Source organism: Cyprinus carpio, chromosome A5 (assembly GCF_018340385.1).
Source record: "Cyprinus carpio isolate SPL01 chromosome A5, ASM1834038v1, whole genome shotgun sequence".
In the NCBI taxonomy this organism is placed as follows: Eukaryota; Metazoa; Chordata; class Actinopteri; order Cypriniformes; family Cyprinidae; genus Cyprinus; species Cyprinus carpio.
The window spans coordinates 18,033,016-18,058,536 of NC_056576.1; the positions used below are offsets into that span (position 1 = coordinate 18,033,016).

At 36.9% G+C, this 25,521-nt stretch overlaps 1 protein-coding gene across 1 annotated transcript; it reads left to right on the forward strand.

The window, feature by feature from the left end:
* On the forward strand, window positions 1-25,198 carry LOC109084356 (multiple epidermal growth factor-like domains protein 9). Its single transcript, XM_042757391.1, has 3 exons — window positions 1-679; window positions 20,041-20,239; window positions 25,123-25,198. The coding sequence occupies exons 1-3, from the start codon at window positions 163-165 to the stop codon at window positions 25,196-25,198; spliced, it is 792 nt and encodes a 263-aa protein (XP_042613325.1). The 5' UTR covers window positions 1-162.
* The last annotated feature ends 323 nt before the right edge of the window (window positions 25,199-25,521 follow it).

Genomic DNA, 25,521 nt, shown 5'->3' on the forward strand with positions numbered 1-25,521 from the left:
GTTTACAACTGTCAGTCTCGCTGGAGTGAAACCTTGCAGTTCACAGAGCGAGTGGACAAGTGGAGACAATTGGTTGAAACACGGATTCGGTAGTAAGAATAACATCTGTATAGTACTAAAGGATACAGTTGAAACGTTTCACATGGGGAGCTAAAGAACAAAATGTCTTGTATGCGTTACACTATGTTACTGTTCTCAGTTTTGGAGTTGTTGTTGTTGTTAGGATACACAGCTGGTATGTCGCGCGCTGTACGCCGCGCGAGCGATGAGAGCGCGTCTCCAAGCGCGAGAGTCCCGCGTGCTGTGCTGGCTGAGCCATTGGAGGCTACTACCACCATCCCAAACCACTTACAGGAGGACGACAGGGACTCCAGATTTTCACCTTTCACCCCCAAAATGACTATCACATCCAGGACCACTGGTACAACTAACCAACTACAGCCCTTCTGGCTGACCACCACGGCTGCGCCTCTGACCAAAACAATGGACCCAACCTCCAAACGCAGTAAAGTCAAAGAAAACTCCACATTCTCCACAACACAAAACAATACAGAAAACCCTACTTCTTCCTCTCCATTAAGTGGCACAAAAAACACAACACTACCTGCTCTGGATACAGCAAACAGTTCATGGACAGTGAAAAGCACCTCAAAGCCTCTTCTCGTGACCACTGAGAGAGGTAGGTTCAGTTCTCGTTCTTTTCAGTGACACGATGTGATGCAGTGTGCAAGTTTATAAAATGCATGTTTTCCAAATATTCATTCAGACTAGACTGTTTTCCTGTGCACCAGATACCAAAAAATAGTGTGTCCTTGAATTTCTTTCCCAGCCTCTGCACAACAGATATCGAGGGGTTGCAAGAGGTTTACACCTGCACAAGCTGTTCTCATGCGCTACATTTATTATTTTATCTTCATTACAATACACAGGTCGGAATTTCACTGTTTCTGTTATGTATTCCTTAGGTAACAGAGTGTAGTTTCAAACTGAAAGTGTTCACACTATGTAGTTGTTGTTCAGTCTTTCAGTACACTCCTTTGTCTCACTTCACTTTGTAGGTAGTACTGATAATTTAGCCATTTGATCAGCTATATCATAAAAATGAATTGACCGATAAATCCTTTCCACCAACCTCAGTACATCAGTACAGCTGTGTATCTGAAGGACATTAGAGATCAGCTGAGCTGTACAGAGACAACCTTCTTAATTGCTTTAATGTGATTAATTACCATCTGACTGCCAAATGAGGAAAACAATCATAAATCTTAAACCCTCTACTCATTTATCTTGAGTTACGTTATGCCAAGCTGGCTTGGAGAATAAGGATGATTAATTTTCATTAAGGTCATATCTAGTGTAGTATCAGTCACCTTTATGTCTGCTGTAACTGTTTAATAGAATGACACATTAATCTGTCTGATTCATAATCTTTCATCGTGGCAGTTTCTTACTTGGAAAAAGTGTGAGAAATTCCTCTTTTTGGTACCATTACATTATCTCACTCTGAACTTGAACATATTCAGTGACAGCAGTGGGATGAAATGCATTTAAAAGAAAGGGGAACCAGCCATATGGGGTATAATCAAAGGTTCAGTTAAAACTGTGTGTGATCTGCAGCCCCTCTGGAGTTCATTGGATGTGATTGTACTACAGAGGAGGCAGGTGTTTGGGATTACAGTAAATAAAAACCATATTATTCTATGCAGTGGCCCAAAGGTGACTGACTCTGTGTCTGTTTGGGATTTGTTTCTGGATTTTAGCCCTTTGCTGTTTACTGCAGGTCTTTAATGGCTTTCTCAGAAAAGCAGAGATGTCACATTAAACCCACTTATTATGGAGAGAAAATGAGCATCATCATGTTTCAAGGCCTTTGTTCCTTTATTTATGGAATTTTTTTTACATTTTTATTTGTATTTTTTTGGGCTTGGAACATTTGTCATGATTATCTGATGTGTGAGTGGAGTGAACATTTCAGATGCTGACTGCAAAAATAGCTGGTGTTTGACTTTTGTTTCCAGTGAGGCAAGTTTAGTGCCCTTATTTCCCCAGACATCTATGACACCATAATTTCTGGGATGTGTCATCTTTGGCCCCAGATAACAATTTATTAGAAATCTTAACCTAAAATCATGAGCAGAGTATTCAGGATCCTCTCAAGTAATTTTGATGTTAAGAAAATTATTTGTTGTGATGATTGATTTAGAAAGTACTTGGGATTTTGTTCTGGCAGCTGCTCTTTTTGATCAACAGTTAGCAGTGGTTTGAGGAACCCTTAAAAAACTCACCTCATTCTGTTACAAAATGATTTCAGATTTAGAAATAACACAAGTTATTGCAGAAGAAAAAATCAGAGCGAGACATCTTAAGCTGAGTTCCTTTAATAATGAAAATCACTAAATCATGCACTAATGCATTTTTATAGGTGGTGGACACTGGTAATTGTCTCATTTCAGTTTCCTCCTTTATATCCCCTTCTTTGCTCTGTAGGTCTATTTCTGTGATGTTGTGTGATAGACAAGCAATGGAAAAGAAATAAGATTCAGGTATTTAAGGAACATCTTTATGTATATAGACACATTGTTCTACAGAAATTAAGCTCACAAGAATGAAGAAAAGTTGCCATTAAATTGCATAACAGCTACAGTTGTTAGTTTAGCTCAGAGACTAGAAATACATGACAAAAGTAGGGTTAATATATGAAGAACTATTATCATAGTCTACTTGTCTTTTTTGGCTATAGTATGCACAGAACAGCTGTGTAATCTTTTTTTCCTCTTTTTGTTCATTTCAAACATTTTTTTATAGTTGAATGTCAACCAACCTATTTATGATAATTAACAATTTACAAGAATGCAAGCAGATTTGAGGATTAAATAACACTTATAAAATCGACACCTGTGTATATTTACGCTTGTTTAACAAGGGCAGAAAATCATTTCCCAGTGATGTTTGTTTATGCTGTGGTGGTCGTAGATAGGAGTCTTTGCCATATAAAAGAATGCACTTTATTTCGTGAAGAATACATATAATAATCATCATAATATAATGTGAACAATACACTAAAATACCTTATGGAGATGAGATTGTTTTATTGCTGAACTGACTGTTATGTGGCATACTTGATGGTGATTTTCAATTTTTTTTTTTTTTTAATTGCCAACAGGTCATTTATTAATGGGAATACACCCTGCACCACCTGTGATTCAGAGTTGCACTGTAGCTCATATTGCATGTCATACTGTGCTGTACATGTGAGCAGCGTGAGGCTTTTTAAAAACACAATTCAGACAAGGACAGTGAAAGTCATTTCATAAAATCCCCAGCACTGCCGGACACACAGGCTTGTATGATGGCTGTTTTTAAGCTACCTGGCTCAGCAGTTTCATGAACGAGTTTGAAGAAACATGAGCTCAAACAGATTGCTTCCGTACAAAGATTATAGACTTTTAAAGCCTTCAGCTATGTGTTACTATCTCTTACTGTACAGTTGTTGACTAGATTTTTGTAAGACATTCTGTATAGTAAGTTTGATGTGTGCTGCATTTGCGAGACACAGTTGTTCTTGTAGTCTGATTTACACATTATTGAAACAGTTAAACATTGAAAGCATCCATCATGCTCTGAATGGAACATAGTCTTGTGTGTTTGCTTGGGTTTGGCTGTTTGAACATTTCTCAGTCTGTTGACATTAAACTTCAATTGGTTTCTTTGATGTCTCATATGCCAAGCTAATACTTATCCAAATAAAAATGAATTTCAATGGTACAGAATGGTGATGGTAGAAGTGACTAAAGCTACTTTTCTTTGAATATGCAAATTATTTGTATGAGCTATTAATTTAGTTTTCTAATGTGTTTTGTAGCACATATTGATTTGCACCTTATTTGTGAATTCCCTTCTGGGAGTTTTATAAAAGCACTGGTCTGGTATTGCTTAGACTGTCTGCCATTCTTAATAGAGCCCAGGGCCTACAAACACCCTAAATCCAGTTCTTTTGTGAAGAGTATACACTTCTAGACTTTACAGATTTGTTTTTCTGGCTGATTAGGAGCTCTCTGGAGTCCTAGATCTGTAATACACAGATAACTGCCTTTCTGCCTGTGTTTGGTAGCCAACTATATATCCTAATATTACACCCCTGTGCTATTCCTTATAAATGCAAACAGTATGCCAACGCATTAGGCTAATTTTTAGACTGAATTTATCTTCTTTGCAACCTTATATAAAATATACAGTGCTTTTCTGTATATACTGTATATATTTATTCATTTATGCATTATAATCCATAATCCATTTGCTACTATCAATCATTTGAATATCTAAAAGTGCACATTTAGATATTGCTCAGCTGTTTATTTCCATCTCACACTCTGCTCGTCAGCATGCTACGTCCTCTGATGAAAATGAAGAGTGACAGTTTGTGGACTGAGCATGCAACAAAGAGCAGGAGCAAGAATATCAGCACAGGGTGTGCATTTACAGTGCTTTCACAATGTGTGCATGTCTTTGTGACTAAACTGATACCACACCCAGGCACTAGATAATCCACTTCCTCAGAAAATGAATTTTAGGACAGGTTTATACTTGTATGTCATTTCTTATCACTAATAATTCTTATTACAACAGTCATTCCTCTTTTATTCGATAACCATAAGGGCTCATGTAGTTTGAATTAGAAATGAAACGGTATGATAATTTCTTATCACGGTTATAGTGACCAAAATTATCCCGGTTATCAGTATTATCACGGTATTGTTAAAATGTGCTGGAAATTTTCTAAAAGTACTGACACGTAAATCATTTCATCAAGTTTTATATTTCAAATCAACAAACAACAAATAAAATGACTTTTTGTTTGTATAAACACTAAAACAATAATATTACCAGTGATGTCTGTATTTTAAATGACAACATGACTGACAACAGTTTTATCTAATAACATGTACGAAATGTTTAAATAAAGCTTTGAAAAAGTTTCATAAAATGGTAAACCTCACATTTCAACCTTTAAGAAAAGGGTTAAGTCAAATAATTGATTAATAAATGATTATATATGTATTTTATCTGCTCCATAACAACCCTCTACGGACACCTTGGCAATTGAATCGCCATTGGCTAGTACATTTTTTAGTTTACTTACAAGACTGAAAAAAAAAAAAAAAAAAAAAAAAAAAAAAAATCTATATATATATATATATATATATATATATATTATATATATATATATATATATATATATATATATATATATATTATGATAAAATGGCACAGTATTTTTTAAATAAATCTGTAAAATGGCACAGTTTTTAAATATCCTTAACATCAATCAGTTCAGCATTATAATATGATAATCAAGTATTATTTAATGATAGAACTTTAGTAATTAGAATTAAAAATTGATAAACATGTATGAATGCATATTAGTCATTTTAACTGAACTTAGAATTGGTGGTGGTGCTTTTTTGGTCATTCATTGTTTCTGTAAAAAAAATTGGAAAATACTGATAAGATAATAATGATACGAATTCTATTAATGAGAACAATATAAAACGCAGTAAGGATTAATGAGCTGCTGGATTCATGAATATTAATCAGGTGTGCGTTCGCTCGAACTGATTTGCTGAAACAGGGACAATAATAGGAGCACCAGCCAATGAGATTGCCGTTTGTGCATTAGCTCCGCCCACTACCGGAGAAAGCAGCAGTTCTAAAAAGCTGAAGAGTTCCAAAGGAATGCTGTTATTTTGACAGGAAAATACAACAAAAAATATATCATTTACATGTAGCGCGTAAATTCTCTCTCTCTCTCTCCTTCTCTCTGCGTGTGTGTGAAACAAAGCAACGGTGAGTTGTGTGCCTTCACAGTAGAGTTTATGGTGCATCGAATACAGGTGCGCTGTGCATCCATTCAGATGAACTGAAAAATATAACAGATCGCTTGACGGAGACTGAAACTCTGAAGCGCTCAGTCAGAAAGTGTTTGGTGAGGAAAATATATCTGCGCTAAACTTATACTTAGCCTCCAACTCACACACTGGTGAGTAAATCTGAGAATTTATCAAGCATGGACTACAGACATCATTTAGTCCCCCAGAGTGATACTAAAGATTTTTCTATCATATGCAAGTGATTTGCTCGCACCGTTGTTGTTGTGATATGATACATAATAAAAGAATTGTTTAAAAGTGTAGAATCCACATAAGCTTATTTTTCATCAATTGATCAAAATTTACAGCAGGGCATGCAAATTCAATCCGTTTTTTGGCCAGACAAAAACTGCTTACAGTTTGAATGTAAATGTAACTCCACTCCCTGACACTAGGTGACACTTATGGAACAGCAGAATTAGAGCTGTTTCTCCTAACCTCCATGTCCAAAGCATTGCGATAAGAACTACTGTTACTAAAAAAACTTTGCTTTATGCTGGACAGTATTTATTTATCCTGAGTTGTTCAAATCACGGGAATCGAATACGGTTTTAATGACAATTATAATATGAAACAGTGATACTAACTGTGGGTGAATTTATCATGATTTATCATCAAACCAGTAGTTGTTTCATCTCTATTTTGAATCTACAATCCATTCGGTAACAAGCTGGGACTTAGTTGTAAATAAGTGTACTAATTCTGAGACACACCAATTCAGCAATATCATTTGACACTCATCTATCATTTACCACACCTGTTTGTGTTGTTTTATTTAGCTTATAAGTGTCTTATAAGTTGTTGTTTTTTTTTGTTTTTTAGAAGATTAGCTTTCTTACTAAACAGACTGATATGACAGTGTTCATGTATTTTTCTTTTCTCTGTGAGATGAAGCCAGAGTTCTCACACTCTCAGCGGTGCCACACAATCTGGCATGTGGGTGGCAATGAAGAGTGACAGTGGCCCCATCACCCATAACACCATGCTGTTCACCCTAAGGGGCAGCATGTCGCCCCACGGGCCCATACACTCATTACAGTTATGTAAGTGTCCCGTTAATTTCTTATGTAACTATGCCAAGCTACTGAATCTGATCATGGGAATTTGTCCAAACATGTTCTAATTATGTGTGACATCCCTGCATATCACAAACAAGGGTTCACCTTTTTTGGAAGCTATACATCTGATGACAGAATTTGTCACCGTCTACTTTTCATTAAGCATTTTTGCATTGATGGCACCTTAAAAAAGTTGTTCGTGTTTGTTCAAGTAAAACCAATCAAGCAGTGAAACTGCAACAAATTTGATTCCTTTTACACAAATTATGATTATGGGGCAGATTAGTGATTAACAAAGACTTTTTTATGGTTCTTTGCACAATACTATGTTATTATCTCAAAACACATTTACCATAGCCCTTCAGGGAGTTTAAAGATTTGTGGAAGCAAGCCAAAATGGCATGGTTGCTTAACCCCTTACCGGTCACCCCAAATTTTCAGCATGGAGACACAAATGACATACCCAAAATTAAAAAGGTTGCTGCTCATGAGTCTTTCTTACTAGATACATAACCAACATATGTTCACAAAGCTGACACTTCAAAGTTTACTGTTCAGGAATCAGAATTACTTAGACTGTTATGATAGTAAAGAAGCTCAAATATGAAATATGAAAACAAAAATAAAAATATTAAAAACATTTTTTAGATGTATAAAAAATTGTTGATGCAGGATATGATTTTAGAAACACAATGAAGCTTAAGCCACAAGTCTACTTATACTTCATTTGATATTTCAGAACATAATCTCAAAAACTGTGAATTTTATGAAACATTTTCTAAGACCATGTCATGTGTGTTTTTAGAGAAGGCTAATAAAAGGCTAATAATATTGATTTATGACCCCTGTAAGCTCTCCTGTGTGCTATTATCTCATGTCTGGACCGGCAAACTGCCCCAAACAAATGTGATTTTATCTCACGTTTGCTTTTGTTAAAACTAGAGCCCAACAGATATGGGTTTTTTGGGACCGATACCGATATTAGGGAGTAAAAAAAAAAAGGCCGATATCGGCTGATATTCTTTGTGTATTATAGTACAGTACCAGTCAAAAGTTCGGACACTTTCCCATTCGTGTGTCGTAACATTTGACTGGTACTATATATATAGAATACAGTATATACAGTCGTGGCCAAAAGTTTTGAGAATTACATAAATATTAGTTTTCAAAAAGTTTGCTGCTAAACTGCTTTTAGATCTTTGTGTTCAGTTGTTTCTGTGATGTACTGAAATATAATTACAAGCACTTCATACGTTTCAAAGGCTTTTATCAACAATTACATGACATTTATGCAAAGAGTCAGTATTAGCAGTGTTGGCCTTTCTTTTTCAGGACCTCTGCAATTCGACTGGCATGCTCTCAATCAACTTCTGGGCCAAATTCTGAATGATAGCAACCCATTCTTCATAATAACTTCTTGGAGTTTGTCAAATTAGTGGGTTTTTTGTTTGTCCCACCCGCCTCTTGAGGATTGACCACACAGTTCTCAATGGGATTAAGATCTGGGGAGTTTCCAGGCCATGGACCCAAAATTTCAACATTCTGGTCCCCGAGCCACTTAGTTATCACTTTTGCCTTATGGCACGGTGCTCCATCGTGCTGGAAAATGCATTGTTCTTCACCAAACTGTTGTTGGGTTGTTGAAGAAGTTGCTGTTGGAGGGTGTTTTGGTACCATTCTTTTATTCATGGCTGTGTTTTTGGGCAGAATTGTGAGTGAGCCCACTCCCTTGGATGAGAAGCAACCCCACACATGAATGGTGTCAGGAATGCTTTACTGTTGGCATGGACACAGGACTGATGGTAGCGCTCACCTTTTCTTCTCCCGGACAAGCCTTTTTCCAGATGCCCCAAACAATCAGAAAGGGGTTTCATCGGAGAATATGACTTTGCCCCAGTCCTCAGCAGTCCATTCACTATACTTTCTGCAGAAGATCAATCTGTCCCTGATGTTTTTTTTTTGGAGAGAAGTGGCTTCTTTGCTGCCCTTCTTGACACCAGGCCATCTTCCAAAAGTCTTCGCCTCACTGTGCGTGCAGATGCGCTCACACCTGCCTGCTGCCATTCCTGAGCAAGCTCTGCACTGGTGGCACTCCGATCCCCCAGCTGAATCCTCTTTAGGAGACGATCCTGGCGCTTGCTGGACTTTCTTGGACGCCCTGAAGCCTTCTTTACAAGAAGTGAAAACCTCTTTCTTTGAAGTTCTTGATGAACCTATAAATTGTTGATTTAGGTGCAATCTTAGCAGCCACAATATCCTTGCCTGTGAAGCCATTTTTATGCAACGCAATGATGGCTGCATGCGTTTCTTTGCAGGTCACCATGGTTAACAATGGGAAGAAACAATGATTTCAAGCATCACCCTCCTTTTAACATGTCAAGTATGCCATTCTAACCCAATCAGCCTGACATAATGATCCTCCAGCCTTGTGCTCGTCAACATTCTCACCTGAGTTAACAAGATGATTACTGAAATGATCTCAGCAGGTCCTTTAATGACAGCAATGAAATGCAGTGGAAAGGTTTTTTGGGATTAAGTTAATTTTCATGGCAAAGAAGGACTATGCAATTCATCTGATCACTCTTCATAACATTCTGGAGTATATGCAAATTTGCTATTATAAAAACTTAAGCAGCAACTTTTCCAATTTCCAATATTTATGTAATTCTCAAAACTTTTGGCCACGACTGTATATACTTAAACACATTTTTTGCAATGATCACTCAAATGTGGTGATCAAACACTTATAATGACGTGACAGAGGAATGGAGGCAGGGCATTTACATTTAAAACAATAAACTTTGTTATCCAAATGGGTCTCATTTATACAATTTATTTTTAATCATAATCCATTGCTACTATAGCATTTGAATATCTAAAAGTGCAAATAGAGAGATGTGCTCAGCCGGTTTATTTTCCATCTCACACTGTCGTCGCATGCTACGTGCTTCTGATGAAAATGAAGGAGTGGGCAGTTTGTGGATGAGCATGCAACAAAAAGAGCAGGAGCAAAAAGAATAATCAGCACAGGGTGTGCATTTACAGTGCTTTTCACAATGTGTGGCCTGTTTTGTGACTGAACTGATACCACACCCAGGCATCTAGATAATCCACTTCCTCAGAAAAATGAATTTTAGGACAGGTTTATACTTGTATGTAAATTTCTTATCACTAATATTCTTATTACAAACAGTCATTCCTCTTTTATTCGATAACCGTAAGGGCTCAGTAGTTTGAATTAGAAAATGAAACGGTATGAAAATTTCTTATCACGGTTATGGTAACAAACCTTATCACGGTTATCAGTATTATCACGGTATTGTTAAAAATGTGCTGGAAATTTTCAAAAAGTATTGACATGTAAATCATTTCACCAAGTTTTATATTTCAAATCAACAAAACAACAAATAAAATGACGCTTTTTGTTTGTATAAACAACTAAAACAATAATACTACCAGTGATGTTTGTATTTTAAATGACAACATGACTGACAACAGTTTTTATCTAATAACAAGTACGAAATGTTTAAATAAAGCTTTGAAAAAGTTTTCATAAAATGGTAAATTGAATACATTTCAGCCTTTACGAAAAGGGTTTAAGTCAAATAATTGATTAAATAAATTATTTATATATGTATTTTATCTGGTCCATAACGCTGGCAGCTTCAAAAAAGCAGCCAAGGAATCGCCATTGGCTAGTACATTTTTTAGTTTACTTACAAGACTGAAAAAAAAAAAAAAAAAAAAAAAAAAAAAAAAAAAAATATAATATATATATATATCTATATATATATATATATATATATATATATATATATATAGATATATATATATATATATATATATATATATATATAATATATATAAATAAATATATATAGTATATATATATGTATGTATATATATGATGTATGTATATATTGATAATATGTTTGTAAAATGGCACAGTTTTTTAAATATCTGAAAGTACACTCTTAACATCAATCAGTTCAGCATTATAATATGATAATCAAGTATTATTTAATGATAGAACTTTAGTAATTAGAATTAAAAATTGATAAACATGTATGAATGCATATTAGTCATTTTAACTGAACCTTAGAATTGGTGGTGGTGCTTTTTGGGTGGTCATTCAGTTTTTCTGTAAAAAAAATTGGAAAATACTGATAAAGATAATAATGATACGAATTCTATTAATGAGAAACATATAAAATGCAGTAACAATATAACACGCAATTGATTCATGAATATTAATCAGGTTGTGTGTGTTCGCTCGAACTGATTTGCTGAAAACGGGGACAATAATAGGAGCACCAGCCAATGAGATTGCCATTTGTGCATTAGTTCCGCCCACTACCGGAGGAAGCAGCAGCAGTTCTAAAAAGCTGAAGAGTTCCAAAGGAATGCTGTTATTGTGACAGGAAAATAAAACAAAAAAATATATATTTACATGTAGCGTGTAAACTTTTTCTCTCTCTTTCTCTCCTCTCCTTCTCTCTGCGTGTGTGTGAAACAAAGCAACGGTGAGTTGTGTGCCTTCACACTAGAGTTTATGGTGCATCAAATACAGGTGCGCTGTGCATCCATCAGATGAACTGAAAAATATAACAGATCGCTTGACGGAGAGTGAAACTCTGAAGCGCTCAGTTCAGAGGAGTGTTTTGGTGAGGAAAATATATCTGCGCTAAACTTATACTTAGCCTCCAACTCACACACTGGTGAGAAGTTTGCGCTCTGCAAGTGAACGGACGCCTTGTGTTGCCATCCCAAAGAGGTTCAAAATCACTCTCACGGACTTTTTCCTGGACTGCTCCCAGCTGGTGGAATGACCTCCCGATCTCAATTCGAACAGCTGAGTCTTTACTCATTTTCAAAAACATCTAAAGACTCATCTTTTTCGCCTGCACTTAACCAACTAATACTAGTACTTACCTTTTTTCTTTTCTATCATAACACCAAAAAAAAAAAAAAAAACCCCTGGCTAACGTGTTCTGTACTAGACTACTGAGACTTGTCATGAGCACTTGTATACCGTTGTTGTTTCTTGTTGATCTGATATGATTTCTTTTGTAATTTGTGATTAGGTTTGGGTAAAGGTTTCTGCTAAATGATTAAATGTAAATGTAAAATCTGAGAATTTATCAAGCATGGACTACAGACATCATTTAGTCCCCCAGAGTGAAGATTTAGTCGCATATGCAAGTGATTTGCTCGCAGTGTAGATACATAATCAGAATTGTTTAAAAGTGTAGAATCCACATAAGCTTATTTTTCATCAATTGATCAAAATTTACAGCAGGGCATGCAAATTCAATCCGTTTTTTGGCCAGACAAAAACTGCTTACAGTTTGAATGTAAATGTAACATACTCCACTCCCTGACACTAGGTGACACTTATGGAACAGCAGAATTAGAGCTGTTTCCCGTAACTCCATGTCCAAAAGCATTGCGATAAGAAACTACTGTTACTAAAAAAACTTTGCTGGACAGTATTTATTTCTCCTGAGTTGTTCAAATCACGGGAATCGAATACGGTTTTAATGACAATTATAATATGAAACAGTGATACTAACTGTGGGTGAATTTATCATGATTTATCATCAAACCAGTAGTTGTTTCATCTCTAGTTTGAATCTACAATCCATTCGGTAACAAGCTGGGACTTAGTTGTAAATAAGTGTACTAATTCTGAGACACACCAATTCAGCAATATCATTTGACACTCATCTATCATTTACCACACCTGTTTGTGTTGTTTTATTTAGCTTATAAGTGTCTTATAAGTTGTTGTTTTTTTTTGTTTTTAGAAGATTAGCTTTCTTACTAAACATGACCGTATGACAGTGTTCATGTATTTTTCTTTTCTCTGTGAGATGAAGCCAGAGTTCTCACACTCTCAGCGGTGCCACACAATCTGGCATGTGGGTGGCAATGAAGAGTGACAGTGTCCCATCACCCATAACACCATGCTGTTCACCCTAATGGCGGGGCAGCATGTCGTCCCACGGGCCCATACACTCATTACAGTTATGTAAGTTGTCCCGTTAATTTCTTATGTAACTATGCCAAAGCTACTGAATCTGATCATGGGAATTTGTCCAAACATGTTCTAATTATGTGTGACATCCCTGCATATCACAAACAAGGGTTCACCTTTTTTGGAAGCTATACATCTGATGACAAAATTTGTCACCGTCTACTTTTCATTAAGCATTTTTGCATTGATGGCACCTTAAAAAAGTTGTTCGTGTTTGTTTCAAGTAAAACCAATCAAGCAGTGAAACTGCAACAAATTTGATTCCTTTTACAAACAAATTATGATTATGGGGCAGATTAGTGATTAACAAAGAATTTTTTATTTTTCCTTGCACAATACTATGTTATTACCTCAAAACACATTTACCATAGCCCTTAAGGGAGTTTAAAGATTTGTGGAAGCAAGGTTGCTTAACCCCCTTACCGGTCACCCCAACTTTTCAGCATGGAGACACAAATGACATACCCAAAATAAAAAGTTTGCTGCTCATGAGTCTTTCTTACTAGATACATAATCAACATATGTTTACAAAGCTGACACTTCAAAGTTTTACTGTTTAGGAATCAGAATTACTTAGACTGTTATGATAATAAAGAAGCTCAAAATATGAAATATGAAAACAAAAATAAAAATATTAAAAAATTTTTTAAATGTATAAAAAAAATTGTTGATGCAGGATATGATTTAAGAACACAAATGAAGCTTAAAGGGTTAGTTCAGCTAAAAATTTAAATTATGTCATTATGACTCACCCTCCATGAGACAGCAGAGGGTCCGTTAGAATTTATTGAAGCATCGAAAATACATTTTGCTCCAAAAAATAACAAAAATTACGACTTTATTCATCATTTTCTTCTCTTCCGGGTCTGTTGTGAGCGCGTTCACAACACTGTAGTGACGCCGCTGATGTATGACGCTGCTGACGTGTTTTCTTTGTTATTGGGCGCACCAGAGAACACGTCAGCAGCGTCGTACGTCAACAGTCACAGCAGTCGCGTTCACAACAGATTTGGAAGAGAAGAAAATTATGAATAAAGTCGTAATTTTTGTTATTTTTGGAGCAAAATGTATTTTCGATGCTTCAATAAATTCTAACAGACCCCTCTGATATCACATGGACTACTTTGATGATGTTTTTTATTACCTTTCGGGACATGGACAGTATTCCGTACATACATTTTCAATGGAGGGTCAGAAAGCTCTCGGAGCTAAATCTAAAATATCTTAAACTGTGTTCCGAAGATGAACGGAGGTCTTATGGGTTTGGAACGAGATGAGGGTGAGTCATTAATGGCATAATTTTCATTTTTGGCTGAACTAATGATGGCTGATATTCTTTGTGTATTATAGTATAGTACCAGTCAAAAGTTTGGACACTTTCCCATTCGTGTGTCCTAACATTTGACTGGTACTATATACTGTATATAGAATACAGCATATACATAAACAGGATATATATATACATAACACATCTGTATATACTTAAACACATTTTTTGCAATGATCACTCAAATGTGGTGATCAAACACTTAATGGAGGCAGGGCATTTAACAATTTAACAATTACTTTGTTATCCAAAATGGGTCTATTATCCAAATATTATCCAAAAAAGTTGAAGTTTATTCAACTTTAATTCAGTTCAATTCCATTCAGCTTTTTTCCATTGAAGCGTATTTCATTTATTATTTATTGTTTATTTATTATTTTTTAAGTTTATTTCACTTCGAAACATTCATTCATGAATTTGTGCTGCTGTCTTCACACACAGACGAAACTTACTAGAGAAGTGTGAAGCGTGACATAATATACCTGTAAATAAATACAATATAATTCACGCACTGTAAGGCCCTTTGAATGTAACGTGTACGTTCCCTTGGCCCTGGATTCATGGTGGAATTTCATGTCAAGTCCACTTTGCAGGGACCTTACGGTCGAATAAGACAACGCATGAATGCTGCCTGAACAAGAGACCTCTTTCAAGTCCACTTTGCAGGGACCTTACGGTCGAATAAGACAACGCATGAATGCTGCCTGAACCCATATTAACGGATTACAGCTTTCACACTGCACACTGCATTCCAGGTGCGGCACGTCGGCAGCAGTGCAGCGATCGTTTACGCACCGACTCTATTTTTGCTGTGCTGCACAAGCTGAATTAAAGTGACATTGTTCACAGTAAAAATGAACATGGATTGACACAGAAATTTAGTAATTACACAATACATGGGTATAATTAAAGTCTACGGTGTTTTACAGTCTACACATGGCTTTTTGGCTAGGTTTAAAACAAAGAAAAGTGCAATTTTAGATAAACAAGTCAACATATGCACGTGTGTCTTTTGGAGGTAGAAAAATTATAGTTCTTTAAGACCTGCGGTACTGTTTGTAATAAAGATTTAAATGTAAAAAACACAATAACTGACTGTTTCTGTTAATGGTAAGATCAATTTAAAATATTTGTGATAACCTAACACAAGAACGCTATATGTGTTCAAATGCGTTACCACTTGCTTGAGCAACTTAATATACAAATCTAGAAACCAAATGCATTTAATACACTTTATATTAATTGAGTTTAAACTTGAATATGTCTATGAAAGATTGTGTAACTGTTCTGTGATAAAAGAGGATCACAATGCTGAAAAAGCACTTTCACAAGTATAGGCTAAACTACCAGAAACAATAGAATCAAAATATTGGATAAATGTTGTGTTTGTGTTAAACAGCCGCAGATCAGGAGCGGATTTCAAACGCGTCTTGTGTGAAAGCACAATGTGTCCGTGCTGCTTCTACACCACATACGTAATGCACACGGCCCACATACACACTGTAGATGGAGTATGTGTGATACAGAAGTGAATTTAAGATTTTTTTGAATGAAAAACTGGAGGCTTGAGACTGTCCCATAGACTGGCAAGTAAATAGCAGTGTCATGGTCCATAAAAGGTATGAAAGTCGTCATCAGAATACTCCATCTGCCATCAGACGTGCGATCTGGGTTATATGAAGTGACGGGAACCCTTTTTGTAAGCGAAGAAAACAAAAATAATGACTTTATTCATCGTTGTGGCGCAGATGACACAAAAGAGCATACGCAGCATACGGTGATAATCTGTATGTTATTTTACAGCACATGAAAACAAATCTACCCTCATCATCATTCCCCATATGTTCAATAGTTAAATGTAACTGCCTATTGACTAAGATAAGCACTTCCTTAGTTTTATTATGAGCACAGGGAAGGCTGCTAGTTTGTAATACTTGTTTTGAAACGTGCCACATTACATTGTTTTAAATGGGTTTCTTGTATCAGGGCACAGGAAATCGATTTACGTTACAAATATTCTAATACATGGGTATGCTTAATAGGAGAATTTAGGCTATTCACATTCAGTGGTAAGATATTCAGAACCTGCATTGTGTGTTCGCAATCTCAATATTATGTACCTGAAGAGAAATACCAGCAATGCCATACTGCCAGTGACATGTAAACGTTAGTATGTATCCTAGATATCATTATTCCTTGATGCATAATCCTTTTAAAAGAAAAGCATAATAAATAAAAGTATTGATGTTTGTTGAAGGGCATAGAAAAAAAATAAGAAAAAGGAACAACAAACAACTATGTACAAAAGCCAAAGCAGACCTCACATTACAGAGAGCTTAGGTCTGCATAAACAAAAAAAAGAAAACGCATGTTGATGTGTGACCAGTCATGTCCCCAAAAGTTCACTGAGCCAAAAGCTTAGAGATCGAAACTGCTCTCCATTACCCCCCCGGAAATAGTAATAATAAAGATAAATAAATAAATTATTATTATTTACCAGTCAGCGGACAAGTGTACAGGACAGGGGCAAGATTCCAAAATGACATTAACAAGTGTCCATGTCCACCTTGTTGTTGTCCTCTTCAGGGCAGCTAAGATCACCACAGACCTCATCTCGTTGAGCTGAAAGGATGGAGGCAGTAGCTGTTGCCCTCCTGCTGCTTTGTAGTGCTGCAGAATACGTCTTCTGTAACGAAATTCTCCGCCTTTTGGGGAGAGTCGAACATCATCTGCTCACCTTTGTGCCGTAGATTAATTACCGCCGGATATGTGAGGAAGGGCTGGAGATTGAGTGCTGTCATCTTCTTCAAGACTGGATTAAATATCTTTCTCTTGGTAGTTGTGGCTGGACTAAAGTCAGGAAAAAATAGTAGCGTGACTTTGTCCTGCGTATATTTCACTCGAGCCCTCTGCCCCTTCTGGCAACCCCACCAGTTGTACGGGGCGCGTATACGCGTTAATCGACTCCAGACCTCAATACCCATGGCTGAAGTGCCCTTGAGCAATTATTTATATATATATATATATATATATATATATATATATATATATATGTGTGTGTGTGTGTGTGTGTGTGTGTGTGTGTGTGTGTGTGTGTAATATCAGTCTGGCGAGTAAACTAAAAAATTTACTAGCCAATGGCGGTTTAATTGCCAAGGTGTCCATAGAGGGTTGCCTTGTCAATGTCCTACTACTAACACTCAAAGTCTTGTCTAAGCATGTTTGTATCTGTGCAAAGCAGACAGGCGCTTCAATCCTTATGTCCATAAATACCATCACGCTACCCTTTCACAAGGAGTCAGTGAGATTTTATTGATGTTTTTAAAAGATGTCTTTTATGCTCACCAAATCTGCAGAATATTTGATCAAAAATACATTAAAAAATCATATTGTGAAATTATATTATTTCTATTATAATATATTTTAAAATGTAATATATTTCTGTGATGGCAAAGCTGAATGCTCAGCATCCAATACTCCAGTTATCAGTTTCACATGATTCTTCAGAAAACATTCAGTTTTGCTGACTTAAATACAGTTGTGCTGCTTATTATTTTTATGAAAATATTTTTCCCCAGGATATTTTTGATAAATAGTAATTTAAATAGAAAAAAGATGTATTTTGTAACGATTGTAAACATTTTTTACTGTCACTTTTGATTAATTTTATGTGTTCTTAATGCATCCTTGCATCAGTATGAAAAAAACTCACTAACCTCAAACTTTTGACCGGTAGCGTATGTGTATTTCTGTTAAATGATGCCTGCCCTCACAGGACTGTGAAGAAGTAGGCTAGGAATGAATCTGTAAGACAATACAAGACAGATAAGATGGATACTTGTAATTGTTCCATTAAGAGACAAGTAAAATGTTTTCTTTTTGACTTTGTCTTGCAGAGCTCTCCTGTTGTGTAATCTGATCTTCAGCAAGGTCACCTCTGATTCAGATCAGATGCCCCCAGTCAGATATGGGAACTGTACACACTGAGAGCTTCTGCTAAATATATCACAGAGCTCCATTTCTCTCACTGCATCAGTGCACATGTGTATATGTGTGTGTTTTTTCACGTGTTCACACTCACAGGTCCAATGGGAGGTCACTGTAAAACAATGACACACTGCAAGAATGGCCCCCTCTGGATTTATGCATGCAGTATGTTAAACAGCCAGAAGAAAAGGAGAATTTCTGAATTAGTAGCCACCAGATGTGCTCCCTTACTGTGCAGTGTTATTTCAATGCATCAAAATGTGGTTCTTGAGTTTTTACTAGTGATCCAGGGCTTGCCTTTGGCATTTTGTCAGGTAGGCTGTACAAATAGATCCAAAAATGAATATTTTATCTGTCATTTTTACCTTATCCTGCCTCTTTCTCTCACACACACATCTCATTGAAACTAACATAATCGCAAAATTACAGCTACTGTGGTTTTCCTCTGGGAGAAAGCATCTGCTCCCCTTTTACCCAGAATAAATAACACAGATACACTGTATTTGAACACTGCATAACTGTGATGTAGTTTCTCATCAGATAAGCTCTGGGGTTACTACACAACAAGAATGGTGCTTTAATAATGAGGCTTCTTTGCTCTGCTCAGTTTTTGACCTCTGGGAGCAAATAATTTCTCTGACAGCCTCTCAGTGACCTCTGTATTATTGCTGATCGTATTAGATGTGTAAGGTTCCTGCTGCTGTAGGTGCTGAAGGCTTTTCAGTTACTGAGCAGGCTGTTTTTATAACAAAAGACAGTTTACAGAGGGTGTTGACGCGTACAGGATAGAACAGCTTGTATTGCGAGAGCTGATAACAGGACGGGCCAGGGCTCAAGTCCTCTCTAAATCCTACAAAACATTCATTGAAACAGTCCTTGAAGGCAGTAGCCAAGTACAGGCTGTATTCATCAAAGCTGGTGTATTTCTCAGTGACCACAGGTTCAGTGGACCCCTGGAGGTGCAGTTGCACTTTCAATATGATTTCCATTAAGTGCAATACTTGAATTATAATTTTTCTGTTTTGCTCAGTTTCTAAAAGAGAGATTTCAGTGCCATATTTTTCTGTTCTTTTTTTATTCCCCCTACTGTAACAGCACTGGAAAGTGGCAACCTGCAGCTTTGAATAAATTCACACTTTCCTTTGTGCCTGTCCTTTGTGCCTGTCTGCACAATGACTGTACAAATTATCTTTTACTCAGCCTCACGTGTTTTGAAACATGTATGACTTTATTTCTTTCATGGAACAAAAAGAGTTTGACCAAATAGTGACCACAGCTGTAAAGTGAAATTTTCATTGAACAGTGACTTCAGTCTCAGTCTGTTCTTCTCACAAAATAAACATTTTTGAGAGTTTCTCTTTGTTCGACAGAAGAAACGTTATACTTCCAGGTTTAGTATGAGTAATTAGAATGAGTAATTGATGCCAAAATTGTAATTTTGGGTAAATTAACCTATTATTAAACAAACGCTATGCATCCATGCTGATAGTTGTCTGTATATGAAGACCAAGACCACTGGGACACAGAAGAACCAGTGAAATATTAGAAAAAGAAACCTTACTGAGTTCTCTTTTAAACACCAGTATTGTCTTACATGACTAATTTCAGCATCTACTCAAAAAAATTGTCACCAAGAAGTTAAAATCTTTTACTTTGGAAAGAAAGGCTAACATGCTGTTCATCTTTCTTCTCTCTTGCACACAGGACATCAGTGCAACTGTAGTGCTGAGGGTTCAAAGGACCTAGATACGTGTAACTCTGCCACAGGTCAGTGTGAATGTCTAACTGGATACACTGGTCAGCATTGTGATGAATGTGCTGATGCGTATTTCACCAATGGGACCGGTGGATGCCAGCTTGTGACTGTGGACTCCTATGGAGCCGTGAATCAACTCTGCAATAGGTGAGTATCTGCTCTTCTCCCATCAATCACATCACTCTTTTTTCATTCAGAACTATGGCTATAAAGTATTTAACAGGGACTTTTGTTCCCAACTTTATAATATTATTCTCTAAATGTCATATGCCAGTGTCATGTACTGGTCAAAATTCAGCATGTTAGAAAATCTTCTCTGATCTGAACTATGAGCTGTGTGTCTTTGTTTGTCCGGTAGCATTTCATGTTTCATTTCCCATGTCTGTCTGATTCTGGCTCATAGTGTAAAGCTGTACTACCGTATGTCTCATGTTTGTCCTTAATTTGACATCTGCCATGAATGCAGTCAGCAGGCATGGAGCGATTGCTCTCTGCACTGCAGTAGAGTGGCTGGTGTATTTTCCCTGTCCCTCAACTTTGTCAGCTTCCTGCCAAACTGCTGCAATCATGTCACAGTTATTGTATCATCATAACAGGATGTCACCTGTCAACCGTTTCCCAGTGAGCCTCTTTATGATATTGTCTCTGAGTAACCTTCCCCGATTACATTCCGCTGGCATGTATCCCTGTGTGAGCATGTCTGTGGGTGTGCCATAGTGTCGTAGTACCTTTTCATTGACTGTGTTATTTTGTGAACCTGTTGTTAGTATTAGACTGTAGGAATACAGTTAGGCCACAGAAACCTAATATTGTCATAGAAACAACCATACATTCTTAGAAATGTGACACTGTTTAATTCACAGCGTTACATTTCAATCATATAACATAACCAATAGGATATTACAGTATAAAATATTTGAAGGATCTATCTGTCTATATACTTATCTGTTTGTCTGTCTGTCTGTCTGTCTGTCTTGTCTTTCGCAGCATCCACAGTGAACTATATGTTGGCTGTTTGTTTTTATGCTCCAAAATAATAACTCAAACACTTGTTAATGTCTTGTCGGGTGTCTATACATACATGTTCATGTAATGTACTAGTATGTTGACAGTTTCTCCCTATGTTCATAGATCTGTGTGTGTGTAAAGCAGACATGAGAGTGCAAGGGTAAAAGTTAGTGACTCTACACGCTGAATAATTATAAGCTTTCCCAGAGCAGACGGATGCAGATGGAAAGGAATAGCCGCAGTCGTTTGAGGAGTCAGCCATCCGCTTTGTGTTTTGTTTGGAGCGGGCTCAAAGACTGCTGCCCCCCTCTGCTCCCCCTGACATGGAGAAAGGCATCATAATTCACAGCATTACCCACACCCTCTCCGAACACTGGCTGTAGAGAGCTTCCATTACAGTACCCAATCTGTCATTCATAAAGTCCTGCTGTGTTCTGTCGTCGTGTTTGAGTAGTATGTGCTTTTTAGGATCAGAAAACATGCAATTGGGACCACGCATGAAGAGTCTAAAATGTGAAGGTTTTCAAGAAATGCCACATACATTGGTAATTAGTTTGTATTGTATATTTAGGGTGCATGGGATCACAAGGTGATATTTAAAATTAGATGCTGCAACTCTTGCCTAGTTAGCTATGCATTGTTACTGTGTGTGTGAATGGTGTCATTTGCCTACATCGTGATTTAATAAGTCCATGCTTGAGAATGACATTGCCACACTTAATCACAGATCACGACATCCATCAAAATACAGAATAAAAGTGACAGGTCATTAGCCCAGGGTTCTATAGATGTTATTTGGTTTATTTTTTTTATTTCATGCCCGTCGTAAGCTTTCATGCCTACACACACATGATACCAAAGACACCCTAGCAGGCCTCCCACTGAGTTAAAATGTGGAAACCTCTGATTCGACTAAGATAAGCACCCCCTTAGTTTTATTATGAGCACAGGGAAGGCTGCTAGTTTGTAATACTTGTTTTGAAACGTGCCACATTACATTGTTTTAAATGGGTTTCTTGTATCAGGGCACAGGAAATCGATTTACGGTGAAAATATTCTAATACACGGGTACGCTTAATAGGAATATTTAGGCCATTCACATTCAATGATAAGATATTCAGAACCTGCATTGTGTGTTCGCAATCTCAATATTATGTCTACCTGAAGAGAAATACCAGCAATGCCATACTGCCAGTGACATGTAAACGTTAGTATGTATCCTAGATACCAGTCCTCCTTGATGCATTATCCTTTTAAAAGAAAAGCTAAATAAATAAGAGTATTGATGTTTGTTGAAGGGCATACAAAAAAATACGAAAACGGAACGACAAACAAATATGTACAAAAGCCAACGCAGACCGCACATTACAGAGAGTTTAGGTCTGCATAAACAAAAAACAAAAAAACACATGTTGATGTGTGACCAGTCATGTCCCCAAAAGTTCACTGAGCCAAAAGCTTAGAGATCGAAACTGCTCTCCATTAGCCCGAAAAATAGTAATAATAAAGATAAATAAAATAAATTATTATTATTTACCAGTCAGCGGACAAGTGTACAGGACAGGGGCAAGATTCCAAAATGACATTAACAAGTGTCCATGTCCACCTTTGTTGTTGTCCTCTTCAGGGCAGCTAAGATCACCACAGACCTCATCTCGTTGAGCTGAAAGGATGGAGGCAGTAGCTGTTGCCCTCCTGCTGCTTTGTAGTGCGGCAGAATACGTCTTCTGTAACGAAATTCTCTGCCTTTTGGGGAGAGTCGAACATCATCTGCTCACCTGGATATGTGAGGAAGGGCTGGAGATCGAGTGCTGTCATCTTCTTCAAGACTGGATTAAAGCTCTTTCTCTTGGTAGTTGTGGCTGGACTAAAGTCAGGAAAAAATAGTAGCGTGACTTTGTCCTGCATATATTTCACTGGATAAGCCTGCTGAGCACCTTTCAGGATCGCCATCTTAGTACACGGAACCTACTACTAACACTCAAAGTCTTGTCTAAGCATGTTTGTATCTGTGTAAAGCAGACAGGCGCTTCCATCCTTATGTCCATAAATACCATCACGCTACCGTTCACAAGGAGTCAGTGAGATTTTATTGATGTTTTTAAAAGAAGTCTTTTATGCTCACCAAATCTGCAGAATATTTGATCAAAAATACAGTAAAAAATAATATTGTGAAATATTATTATTTCTATTATAATATATTTTAAAATGTAATATATTTCTGTGATGGCAAAGCTGAATGCTCAGCATCCAATACTCCAGTTATCAGTTTCACATGATTTTTCAGAAAACATTCAGTTTTGCTGACTTAATGTTAAATACAGTTGTGCTGCTTATTATTTTTATGAAAATGTTTAAACATTTTTCCTTTTTTGGATTTTTATTTTGGATCCCTTCCCTGTATAGAAAATCGACTTCCTAGGTTGAAACTAAGTGTTCGAAAGCTCAAAATCTTACAAAAAAAAGTTTTGCAAGATCGAAAAATATGATTTGCAAGCTTGCAAAATGTAAAAAAATAAAAAATATCTCTGCAAACATTATGTTGTTTTTTGAGATTTCCTTCTTCAGGACTGCAACATTTTTTTTTACGATGTTGCGCAAAGAATTTTTTAGATTTTCAAATTTGTCAGTGTTCTCCCACTGTATTAGTTTGTGTTTCCAGGTTTTTGAAACCTTGTAAATGGTGATCTGAAAACTGGTGTGCGAATGTGTGAAAAAAAGTTTTGAAAATCTGAAAACAGAGTTTTGCAGGCTTGCAAAGTGGTAAAAAAAAAAATCTCTGCAAACATAATTTTGTTTTTGAGTTTTCCTTCTTCAGAAGTGCAACACTCTTTTTTATGGTGTTGTGCAATCATTTTTTCAGAGTTTCGAATTTGTCACTGTTCTCCCAGTGTATAGTTTGTTTTCCAGATTTGAAACCTTGTAAATAGTGATCTGAAAACTGGTATGCGAACAGGGTGAAAAAAAAGTTTGAAACTCTGAAAACTGAGGTTCGAAAGGGCGAAACTTATTACATTACATTTGCACTCCTATTGCAGACTATTTTTTTCAGAGCCGAGTTTACAACACCCACTTTGCGGAGATACGCCCACACAGTTGCGAGCTTGCGACTCACGTGATTAGTGGCAGCGTTGTCACGCAGCTCCGCTCTGAAAACTCTGAAACTCAGACTGAGCGAAAATGAAGCTTCGCAAACTCGCAACTTAAAAAAAAAAAGCCTGGAGGGAGGGCCTTCTGCTCTTGGCCCAATGCTGTGCTGTCTGCTGACGTACAGTCCAATCACAAGTCGTATGTACTGGAAAGGTGGGACTGACGGACTGTTCCGCCAATGACGAAAGCGCACAGGATACGCAAACAGAGGATGCACGGATCTCTGGCCACAGGGCGGTCCGTCTAGAGCTGCAAGAAGAACCGCGTCCATGGCTGGATAGCGTCCGGGTCCGTCCCAAAAATAAGGCTACCGACTTGTCGCGGGAATTCACTATACAATTGCCAGTAGCCACTGAGTTTACCACTGATAGGCCGGCGGTGCATCAAAAGATTTTTATTTTTTTACATTTTGCAAGCTTGCAAATCTTATTTTTCGATCTTGCAAAACTTTTTTTTGTAAGATTTTGAGCTTTCGAATACTTAGTTTCAACCTTTCAGAACTTTATTTTCAGTTTTGAATCATGGCAGGATAATAATCCCATATTCCCCAGGATATTTTTGATAAATAGTAATTTAAATAGAAAAAGATGTATTTTGTAACTATGTAAACATTTTTGCTGTCACTTTTGATTAATTTTATGTGTTCTTAATGCATCCTTGCATCAGTATGAAAAAACCTCACTAACCTCAAACTTTTGACCGGTAGCGTATGTGTATTTCTATTTCTATTAAATGATGCCTGCCCTCACAGGACTGTGAGAAGTAGGCTAGGAGTGAATCTTGTAAGACAATACAAGACAGATAAGATGGATACTTGTAATTGTTCCATTAAGAGACAAGTAAAATGTTTTCTTTTTGACTTTGTCTTGCAGAGCTCTCCTGTTGTGTAATCTGATCTTCAGCAAGGTCACCTCTGTTTCAGATCAGATTGCCCCCAGTCAGCTATGAGAACTGTACACACTGAGAGCTTCTGCTAAATATATCACAGAGCTCCATTTCTCTCACTGCATCAGTGCACATGTGTATATGTGTGTGTTTTTTCACGTGTTCACACTCACAGGTCCAATGGGAGGTCACTGTAAAACAATGACACACTGCAAGAATGGCCCCCTCTGGATTTATGCATGCAGTATGTTAAACAGCCAGAAGAAAAGGAGAATTTTCTGAATTTAGTAGCCACCAGATGTGCTCCCTTACGGTGCAGTGTTATTTCAATGCATCAAAATGTGGTTCTTGAGTTTTTACTAGTGATCCAGGGCTTGCCTTTGGCA

Coding starts and splice junctions, on each gene's coding strand:
- LOC109084356 (XM_042757391.1), top strand. CDS start 163: ATGTCTTGTATGCGTTACACTATGTTACTGTTCTCAGTTTTGGAGTTG. Junction 680..20,040: donor TCTCGTGACCACTGAGAGAG/GTAGGTTCAGTT, acceptor TCTTGCACACAG/GACATCAGTGCAACTGTAGT. Junction 20,240..25,122: donor GTGAATCAACTCTGCAATAG/GTGAGTATCTGC, acceptor TTTGTCTTGCAG/AGCTCTCCTGTTGTGTAATC.